At 40.0% G+C, this 10,711-nt stretch overlaps 1 protein-coding gene across 1 annotated transcript in view; it reads right to left on the minus strand.

Annotated features, from left to right (window-relative positions):
• Positions 1-4,828: 4,828 nt before the first annotated feature.
• MYZAP (myocardial zonula adherens protein) overlaps positions 4,829-10,711 on the minus strand; it is a 59,174-nt gene continuing 53,291 nt past the window's right edge. Inside the window, exons 13-15 of the mRNA XM_064668232.1 lie at positions 9,887-10,573; positions 9,008-9,230; positions 4,829-8,074 (exon numbers count right to left, since the gene is read on the minus strand). Coding sequence (XP_064524302.1) covers positions 7,937-8,074; positions 9,008-9,230; positions 9,887-10,573 — 1,048 coding nt within the window. The 3' untranslated portion in view covers positions 4,829-7,936. The remainder of the gene's footprint in view (positions 8,075-9,007; positions 9,231-9,886; positions 10,574-10,711) is intronic.

Consider the following 10,711-nt stretch of genomic DNA (forward strand, 5'->3'; position numbering starts at 1 on the left):
AGACTTGACAACACTGGCAGCTGGCTCACACTACTGCTCCTGCTGGTGACAACTGCAGAAACATGTGCAGATGTCGACAGGCTGGGCTGTGGGGGATCATAAATTAAACCAAAAGGGGCAATTGAAAATTACCAAATCCTGAATACACTTCAGAAGAAACCCCTCATCTTGTCCAGGGTCCCTGCCAAAGGTACAGATCAACTCAAAATTATAATTAAAAAAATAAATGCACAAATGGAGTAATTTTAATAGAATGTGTAAATAACTCCTCAAACTCAGTGACATGATTCACTCCTCCTGAAATAAGTGGTTTTGCAATTATATCCCACACTAGAGGCTTTTCTAAAAATATGAAAAGTTACACAAAAAACTGAGTATGCTTTTCCTAGCCATTCCCTCACCACAGTTGTAATACAAGGATCAGATCTGGACTGCAACCAGTATTTCATTCAGTCTTGTAGCTTCATTGCTACCTCTTTTAAATGCTTTGGCTCATATAAACATCTCTTCACTGTTTGTAAGGGATACCACATTCTTAGCACTATCACATTACCAAAAGTAAAAAGATAAGGAAAGACTCTTTTAAAATACTGAGAAGAACTTTTGAAATGATTATTTATAATTTTCTTTTCAGCACAATTTAAGTGGTTACCATAGCTGAAATGAAGTACAGTGCACTGGCAGGAATTTCAGAAAAGACCCCTCCACCCCAGGAAAAGTTCAGTTGCATTCTGCTTTAATGGCTTCTGGCAAGCTTGTACTATTGTTTTTGTACAAACACAAGTAAGTTTGATACAAATAAAAAATGGAACTTTATGTGAATGAAGCAAACATCAAATTCCCTAATCTTCAAAAGAAACTGTATCCCTGAATAATTAACTATGATATATTTATAAAACTAGAATAATTGAAAACAGAATTCTAAGTTGATTCATGTGGACTGCGCTGAAATATTTATTATTGCAAGTCCACAAGATCTGTCTGGGTTTTGTCACTGGAAATGTCTAAACTCAGTGTCCAGATGTTTATTTAAGTTGCTCCCACATAGTTCTAATGTCAATTACCAGGGGTTATCAGAGAGCATCACTGTGTATCTTCCTTGACTAATATTCTCATTTCTTCTGCATCTTTGATGTTTTCTTTCATTAAAATTCCTGGCTCACAGCCACAAAAATCTGCCATGCAGGCAAAAAAACTGGTCTGCAGACATGACACATGATGATGCCCAATGTCTGTGCAAGGATAATATTTATCATCAGCTATCATTTAAGCAGTTCTTTAATCAGTACAATGCCAGCTTAAAGCAGTTTAGAGAAATGCATGAGTATTTTTCTGAATACTCAGGGAATAAGAATTTCTCTGAACTCTCAGGGAATAAGAATTTCTAACCAATAAGAAATAACTTGGGTCAGTAAAAAAATATTATCACATAAAATGAAGATTTCGTGAATCTGTGTGGCTTGAGGTTTTTTCCTCATAAGGGAAAAGCCAGGGGAAAGCCAATGACAAAGTAATTTCACACATAATTACAAATGGAATTGATGGATCTGTAACTCTGGAAACCAGAATTACATCAAGACTTTTATAGTAACCAGGAGAGAACACAGACCACTCATAACAGTGACTTAAACAGAGAGAGCTTATCACAGAGTCTCTGAAGACTTCATACATTCAAATGCAAACAGCTAGATAACACAGCTCGTTTTTATATATATTATCTGTTACCCAAAATCAGGCAGTTCATTTTGTTGTAGGTGAATTCTGGAAGATTACTTTTAAGGATTTGTAAGAAAAAAGAAGAAAATCAATGTTAATTCAATATAAGTGGAAGTAGAGCTATAAGATGGCTGGAGAAAATGGTACCAATGCCATTTCCTGTTTTCATGATAGTACCCAGGTACTAAGCCTGGGTTCCTCCCTTGGTGAGGGGTTTTAGTTCTCATTGATCAGTGAGAGACAGGCACTTTGAAACTTCAATGGAAAATTGCCTAAAGGACTTGGAAATGCAAATCTCACTATGTAATTTACTCTCCCTGCACTGTCAGTTGGGAAGGGCATCCACCTACCAGCCAAAGCCCTGACAGCTGAGCATTCAGCCTTACTGAGAGTCATTCTCCCTCACCAAGATCTTCCACAAATGGTGTCACTGCACCTCCAGATTCAGTTGGAATTCTGTGTATGCAGTACAAAATCCCATGGCTTCTCACAGAATCACAGGTTCTATCACAGTATCTATCACTGCAGCAGCAACTGAAATTTCTATTCACAAGTGTACAAAGAATATCTCCTATCAAGTGCTCAGCTTCAGACTCAGCAAACCTTGGACTGCAACTCTTGCCACATTATACCACTATCTTGATCTAATAAGCAAGTACATTAATACCAGCTGTGTGGAGAGAGGGAGGAAATATGAATATGTTCATTAAGCATTATGGCTCCACTTATCTCCCTTATGACTTCAGTGGAGATCTGCCAATTCATGCATGACACAATTATGGTCCCCAGTATCAAACCTGAAAGAAAAGCAGTGAGGGTGTCACTACAAATTCTTACAAATTTTCCTATCAAGAAATCTCTCTTACACTTACTGCTGCAGGACACATTCACTCACATTTGGGTGATTAGAAGTGAAATGCTGAGTTCAATGATTCTAGCAAGCTGAAAATCAATTTGCTTCCCACACGCATTTCACTGTGCTCATTTATGTCCCCTCACATCCAGTAAGTTGTTCACAACTCTTTATTCACAAATTCCCTTGCACGCAGAGATTAAACAAAACACAGAGGCAATATCCCAGTTCAACAGAGCACTTGCTCATAAATGTTCCTAGAGGAATCAAGCTTTGACTTCAGTACTACAATGAAGATTTCACGCTTCACCAAATCAAGGGCCAATTTAATAAAATCTTAACAATCAAATGATCATAACAGCTGCCTTGAACACAAGATGACTAAATGCCTCTAAAGCTTTGCATATATAATAATAATAATTACAGTTTGTATTAGGAGTCAAATGGAGTTAAGCATCCATATCCCATGGAAAGTCAATGTGATTGTAAAATGTTTCAGCTACAGTCAGCTAACATCTGCCTGCACAGTGGCAGCAGTGACATAGCACTGCAGAGTATGAGAATAAAACACAATCATTAGCTGACTGGGAAAGGAAAAATACCACAACAAAATAAAGGTTGTTTTCACACAGCTGCCTTTTCCACTTCCCTTGCCCTCCCAGAATGTGGGAGTTCACAACCTGAAACCAAACATTAGGAAACCAGGAAATCTCAATGGTGATTCTCCACACATACCATCCTAAAAGCGGTGGCTAACCACAAACTAAGGGAAATTACAGGTCATTTAGTACCTCCCTGGAACAAGGCCACACCATGCAAGACCTACTCCCTGAAAAATTTGCCCTTACAAAATACTCTGGAGAAGTTATGCTTCCTTTTTATACTGCTCTGAAAAGGAATCAAGGCTGGCAAAGCTGAGAAAAGCCACCTTTCCCTACAGCAGAGTGCAAAGGGTACAGCACAGCTTCTTCCAACACAGGACTCCCATTTCTTGTCCCCTTTATGCCATTAATTTGCTATAAAAGGCCAGTTGCAATTCCCCTGGCCCAAGTACACTCCTTGCAGGCACTAACTTGCTAAAAGCAGAAGACGAGCCAGACACCACCCAAACTGTGCCCAAAATGTTCTGAACTGGGTCCCACTACAGATAATTTGCACTGGTAAAACCCAGCCTGGTACATGACCGAGATTACAGTCAGCCTCCTGGAGCCAGGGAATTGGCTCTGCAGTGGAGCTGCACAAAGCAACCAGCCAGCCAGACCCACACCTACAGTTCAGGCTGCTCAGGTCCCACCTCCTGCACGAGGCTGCTAAAGGCTGCCAGCTGGTGGTGGTCTGGGATACGGGAATTGTCTGCGAGTTCCAGGCAGAAACCCCTAAACTACTGCCTGGGGATGCTCATGGAGCACGATCAGCTTTTGCCACGGCTTCCCACTAAAATTTTGATTCATCAGTCCGTAATGTCTGGATATTCTTTTACCTGACTCTTGATCCTGTGTCCCTCTGGCAGGTTCAGAAATACCACAGCACAGAGCCATGGTTTCCAAATTCTCTGTTTGCAGGCCCCATTTCCTCCACACAGCAGCATGCAGCTTACTGTCACCAACTTTTTTTGAAAAACTACTTACAAGTAGTCCACAAGCCACCAGACAGGAAGCTTCTAACAAGAGTCTAAAAACCAGGAAAAGCTTATGTCTTTTCTACCCTTAGTTACTCTTACAGTCCTCCCAAAATAATTAAATACAACAGCATTCCCATCTTTCTTCTTTCAAATGTCATTTCCTAAATATTTAGCATAAATTTTTAGATGGCTAAATCCTCTAGATCATGTAACCACCACAGCTGGCAAACCAGATTGCATATTCTTTCCCTCAGGAAGGTGAAGCTGCAAACAGAAACTCTATTACAGTGTTTTTCTTCTGTGCAGTTTGGGAATCAGGTACTCCCAGCACCACAAAAATCAAGGGACTGCAGGTGCTGCTGCTCAGATACTGCCTCACATGCTAAAGCTCTCTGGCTCACAGGACACCAGCTAAGCTCTGTCTCTGTGCCATCTCTCAGACCTGCATGATGGGCCAACTTCAGGTCTTAAGAGTCTTTTCTTACCCATTGCATTCCCAAAAGTTTTCTTTCCCTATATAGCAATTTATTTCCTTACTCCATCTCCAGTGCTTTCCTTGTGAAGTACTGAAGAAAAAGAGTTCCAATTTTCCTCTAAATTTTACATGGCCAAAACAAAACGTTATTCACAAGAGGAACTTCAGAAATGTATTATCAATTCTTTATTTTTACTGTGTTGACAGCCCATTCCAACATAACAGTCCACTCCCAAAACAGGGAACAATCTTCTCAACTCTCAATATACATATTGAAATGTTCTGGAACTGCAGAACAGCAAAATACACAACAGCAACACCATACTTGATCAGAAACTTACTTCAGTATGACCAAACCATTCCTTTGTCCTTTTATTATCCAACAAATCATTCCATGATCCTCTTAATCGCTAACCTTTTAAAAACTTCCAGATTGCACATCCTCCTTAACATGGGACACTATACCTGACTCTGCATTCTTGTCATTCACAGAATCTTAATTCAAAGTGCATACCTGTGCTCAGAACCAACAGCTCCCCAGAAAAGCTTCCAGGTTTTGCAGTAATAAAAAACTTTTAATAACTTAAAATCCATATCAAGCTTGGCTCTGTATCCACACAGCCCACTCTTCCACAAAGACTCCCCCAACACTGTGCTGAGCAGCTGCTAATTAACAAATACATAATGCACTTCACCTGTCACCACAGTGATTTACACCCACCCACCCCCCCTTAAAGGTGAAGTTTGCCCATTCAAGGGATCACTTTGGCAAAGGCCCAACATGTTGAATGTTATCAAAATAAAGACCAAGAAAACTGCCTCTGCTTCACAAAATTTAGAGAGCAAAAGTAAGTGCTAACAGTGCAAGGAAAGCTCAGTTTTTGTTAGGGAAAGGGATGGTCAGCAGAAGCCTAGGCTGAGATAGATTTCAGTACTCCAGAAAACAGATCCCTACTGTGCAGCTTTGTGTGGATTCCTTTAGCACAGAAAAGCCAACATGGAGAAAACACACACAGCATCTTAAAAGGTGTGACAGCACAGCCAGTACAGGGACAAGGGTGATGATCCTGGGAAGGGGAAGAGATGCAAATGGCCTGGAAGTGGCAACCTGTGCTTCATGCAACAGCAAAGGGAAAGCCAATACACTCCTGAGGCTTGTCCTTAAGCAGCACAGACTGCAGTGGGGAGAGGGATGATGACAAGATGCAGCTGGACAAGCAGGTGACCTGAGAGATGAGCAGCATCCACAAGACAGGAGCACTCCTCTGGCCTGTGTTCTGGCTGAACAGAAATAGATGCAACTGAGGATCAGCTGGGTCATCAGCATGGATGCTGAGGGATGGTTGTGAATGACTGACAACATGCCAAGAATTGTGCTGACAAAGGCAAGTGATGGTGAGAAGAAGGAGCACAGAAAAAGAGAGAAGGGGAAAAAAAACAAACCAGGAAAAGGTGGTAAAAAGGACAGAAGGCCTGGAAGGGTCAAACACATGCAGAGTCTGAAACCAAAATGGGGAATGAGAAAGGAAAGCCCCAGTAGGAAGGCAGCTGTGGCAAAAAGTCAAAGACATTCAGGTCTCTGTGGGATATTCATGGGACTGAGATGAGTAGGAGGTGCCCAGGTGCACAGCTGGAATTTAGATGGAGTTCCAGAAGCAAGGTAAGATAGCAGTGGCAGGAGGATCCATGACACAGGGCAGGAGTTAAATGCAGACACAGGCAGCAATGTCATATGAAAGGGAATAGGTGGTGCAGGGATGCAGAGTATGAATTTGGCTTAGTGACAGGAGGTTAAGTCTAACAAGAAAAAGGGAAGAGCAGCTGATGAGAAGCCAACAAACAATGACACCACAAAGGCTGTGAGAGGAAAGGGTACAGGAAAGACAACAGAAGACCTAGTCAAAAAATACCAAATACCACTTATTAGCACAGCAGCAGTTCCACCTGTCAAACTGCAGTGCCAGGGTGTGGACTGTGCCACAGGGACTGCCTGGGAGAGCTCGTGTAGCATTTGGGAGAGAGTTACTGCCTGTTACTGACGTGCTGTATGCACTCAAGAAGTGGCAGAGACCCTCCTCCCCCATTTCTAGATAATATCATGCAGCTTTTTGAATGACCTGCAGCTGGAACACCTTTGATTTCCAGAGACACCATTCCTGCAGCAATATGTAGACATCCTGGGACAGCCCTGCACGAGTTGCTGTGACATCTTGGAAAACAGGTGTTGATGGACTATACAAGGAATCTCTGAGGTTTGCTTTTTAGAACCGAATCCAAACTAGGCTTGGAATATCCTAGTCAACATGGAATATCATTGTAAGATACTTCTCAGGTGTGTTCCTGATCTTTCAAAAATTCATATTAAAATGCAGAAAATGTAATTGTAAGGAAGATTGGTATTTATCTTCAAAGAACAGCTACAACTTAAAAATACACAGAACGCTTTCTCCCAGAAAACCAGAGGGTGGATCTCTTAATTTACATTATGAAAAAATAGTATTCCAAAGTATGAAAGCAGTGTACAAAAATAAGGAAAAACTTCAACATCTTTAATAAAAATATTAAAGTCTTCAGATTAACTTGATCTCTTGATGTGCTTTGTCATGATAAACAAAAATAAAACAGCAGAGTCCCTTAAAGCCCAAACAGAATTTGAGTTACAAAATAACTTGGAATCCTTAGCTATTTACAACATAAGGGCAGAAAGTGTTATTTTAAGGTGCAGGCACAGAAACAAGTTCTTGTGTGATAAGAAGCTGACTTACAGCCTAAGGATTGTGGATTTATTGTAGCTGTCTGGGTATGTATTTTCACCACAAGGTAAAAGCAAGAGAATATTAAAAGAAGTATCTCCCATTTGTACAAGACAAGAGCTTTCATATGTGTGAGCAGTTCACAGGCACCTTAGCTTACTTTATGGACAAGTGTGCCCTTTGCAACCACATTTCTGCACAGAAGAAACCTCCTCTTGTAGGTGAGCCTGCAAAAGGGTATTAAAGAGCTCACTTTGCTACAGCTGAACACTGTGGGGCATTCCACAAGGATTAACAGCCCCAAGTGCTGCAAAACCAGTTCCCAAATAGCACTCAGGTTACCACTTAGTCACATGTATATTTATGAGGTTTACACTGAACCCTTCCTGTAGCTGTAATGTGAAAATTTTAAGAAAAAAATGATTAAATCAAGCATTCTCAATATTCAGGTTTGGGTTTTAAGAAGTACTGCACAAATATCAGTTACATGGTGTATCCTCAGACATCCCTTCTTGAATTCAGTCCTCTGCCGAAAAATAATCTTCATCTCTCACTTCTCTGTACTGCATTGAGGCCTCTCCCTCTGGTTCAAACCTGAGCATTTTTATATTCAGTCTCTCTGCAAGCTTCTGTGCTGCCAGCTTGGCTTGCATTTCCTGCATAAGAAAAAAAAAAAAGGACACAAGTTAGAAAAAGTGTTCATCTGTCATTGTCACAGAAAAATTAATATATTAAAGTATAAATTTGACATCATAATATCAGCAATTCCAGAGTGGGTTTAATTAAAAGTTTTAGTAACTAGCAAAGAAATTTCAGGTTTCTTTTCACTTATACATAACTGTCCTATTATGTATTATTGAAGACCCTTTTATAAGAGTTAAGATTCCCCATGTGGCAGCCCTCACCTTTGATACACTAATGTCAGTTTTTACAGAATAAAATCAGTTCACATAAGAGAGCAACTGTGCACAGTAAACATGTAGCAAGAGCAATGCTGGTCTTTCAGCAACCTCAGCAAAGAATGTCTCCATTTGCCAAATAAATTGCCTCCCTTAAAGATGATGAAAGTAGCAAGTGCTTTTAAAACAATAAGCAGCAACAAACACTTTTACAACAGTGTCTAATTTAAACATTAGCTTGACACTAACTAGAAAGTCAAAATCCATTACAACAGCATTTGAAGAACCTCAGAACTTGGATTCTTCAGACATAGCATAAATAAAGGCAAACTCAGAAACTTGCATGTTATAATAACAAATACTGCTAGGCCTTCATTTATGCAAGGGCAAAAAACTCTTTAAAGACTAATAGGCAAAGTATACATTTAATTTCTTGTCAGAGGTGAAATAAGTGCAGTAAGCTTAGCATATCAACACACAAAGATTTTGTCTAATGTAAGAATAACAGTTTCAGAAGGCATTAATAAATTCTTTAATTATATCATTAAAAGAAAAAATACAAGACAAAGTGCCTTTCCTCAAAGTCTGCCCATCTCAATTCATCATCATCAAAAGATCCCTTCATCTTTTCTTTTTTAGGAGTGATCCTGATGCTATAATTACTTTTCAGACCAAACAGTAAATTCATACCTCATAAGCTTCTTTTTGCTGTATCTGAATTGCTATGGATTCCTCTATGGGTAAGAGCTTAGCAGGGGAGTGGTGAAGTGGTGGCAGTCGAGCTGCTGTGATATCATCCAAGTGTTTCTTATCTCTGAGTCGTCTTTCTTCAGCAGAAATTGGGGAGCCAAGTCCCCCAGGGGATCGACTGGATGAGGAACCAAGAGATGACCCACTGTGCTCTCCTGATAATCTGGAAGACATAAAACACCTAAGTTGTGACCCAAACTTGCAGCACAAGGTTGAACACCTTCAGTTCCAAAACTTATTTTTAACGTGCAAGAGTTGAAAAGAAATATGAAGTACTACGAAAACACACACAAATGAAAAACAAGCAGCACTCAGAAAAACTACAACTGTTTCTCTGCAGAGAGACAATAACACAATTTACACCTGGCAGTGAACAAACCAGGTATGGCAATTTATTAGCAAGCTGAAGTAGCAATGCTTTGGGAGTCACACAAAGTACAAATTGCTGCCAGTACAGACAATGTGAACTGTAACTTCCCTAGAAGTGTAGGAAAAGCAAAAGACTTCCTGCTATTAAAGTCTACACATTCTAGAGTTGATATACAGGAGTTTTGCCAATTGTTTCATAGTTCTGCAGCTTAGGCTATGAAATTCTGTGAAGGTTCATGACAGTTGTTTCAAATGGGTAGAATTAGGCCACTGCTCAATACTGAGATTCTGTGGCACTTAATGCTAAAGAGAAACATATTAACTCTCTGTGTCATGAGACTCTCTTTAATTATGACTAGAAAATAAAGCCATCATGCTTATTCTGTGCCATTTCCAATTTTATCCACATTAATTATCTCACAAAAGGTTTTTCTATCCCATAATACTTACGCATTTGTTTTAAATTTGCTTTTCTTTATGACTGGGTTCTTGGCTCGAGCCTCCAGAACTTCAATGTAATGTGGTGTCTTGGGATACAGGCTTCCAAACACATTGCCCTTATGTTTTGCCACATTCTGCCCTTTTTCCAATATTTTTTCACTGTTATCTCCATCTACAATTGTAATTTTTTGAAAGGCATCAACCAGAGTGTCTTTGCTGTCATTCGAAGTAGCTGCACTTTCTGTACCATTCTCAGTACTGCTCTGAGAGATGTGTTGATCATTTTTCAGATGACTGCTCGTGGCTGACGTGGAGACAACTTCAACAGAATGACTCTGATCTTTTCTAACAGTCTTTACTTCATCACTTTTCCTCTGAGTCCTTTGATTTTCCAAAGCTGTACTTGTGGCATCTTCCTCAACACATTCTGCCTCCTGCCTTTTGGAAGGAATCTCAGAAATTTCTTTAATATTAGAGTTTTCGTTAAAGTCTGATGAATCGTCACAGTTCAGTGCATCTTTGTTTTCCTGTTTGCTTGTATTAATTTCCTCCTGTTTTGCCTGAAACTCCAACCTGACAGCAGATAACAGCTCAGCAGTCCTGGCTAGTTCCTCCTCTTGCAAAATGGCAAGCTTCAGCTTTTCAGCAAAATCAGAGATCTTCTTACCCTTATCTGGAAGCCGAGAAATGAACCTCCTAAGACCAAAAAAAAAAACCAAAAACACCAGAGTATAAACAATCCTATTTCAATCTGAGACACAGAAGTGTTTTGTTAGAATAGCCAGTGGGGGAGGTTTTACATTGTGATATCAGCTTCTTATTTACATTACAGAT

Source organism: Pseudopipra pipra, chromosome 12 (genome assembly GCF_036250125.1).
Source record: "Pseudopipra pipra isolate bDixPip1 chromosome 12, bDixPip1.hap1, whole genome shotgun sequence".
NCBI classification, from domain to species: Eukaryota; Metazoa; Chordata; class Aves; order Passeriformes; family Pipridae; genus Pseudopipra; species Pseudopipra pipra.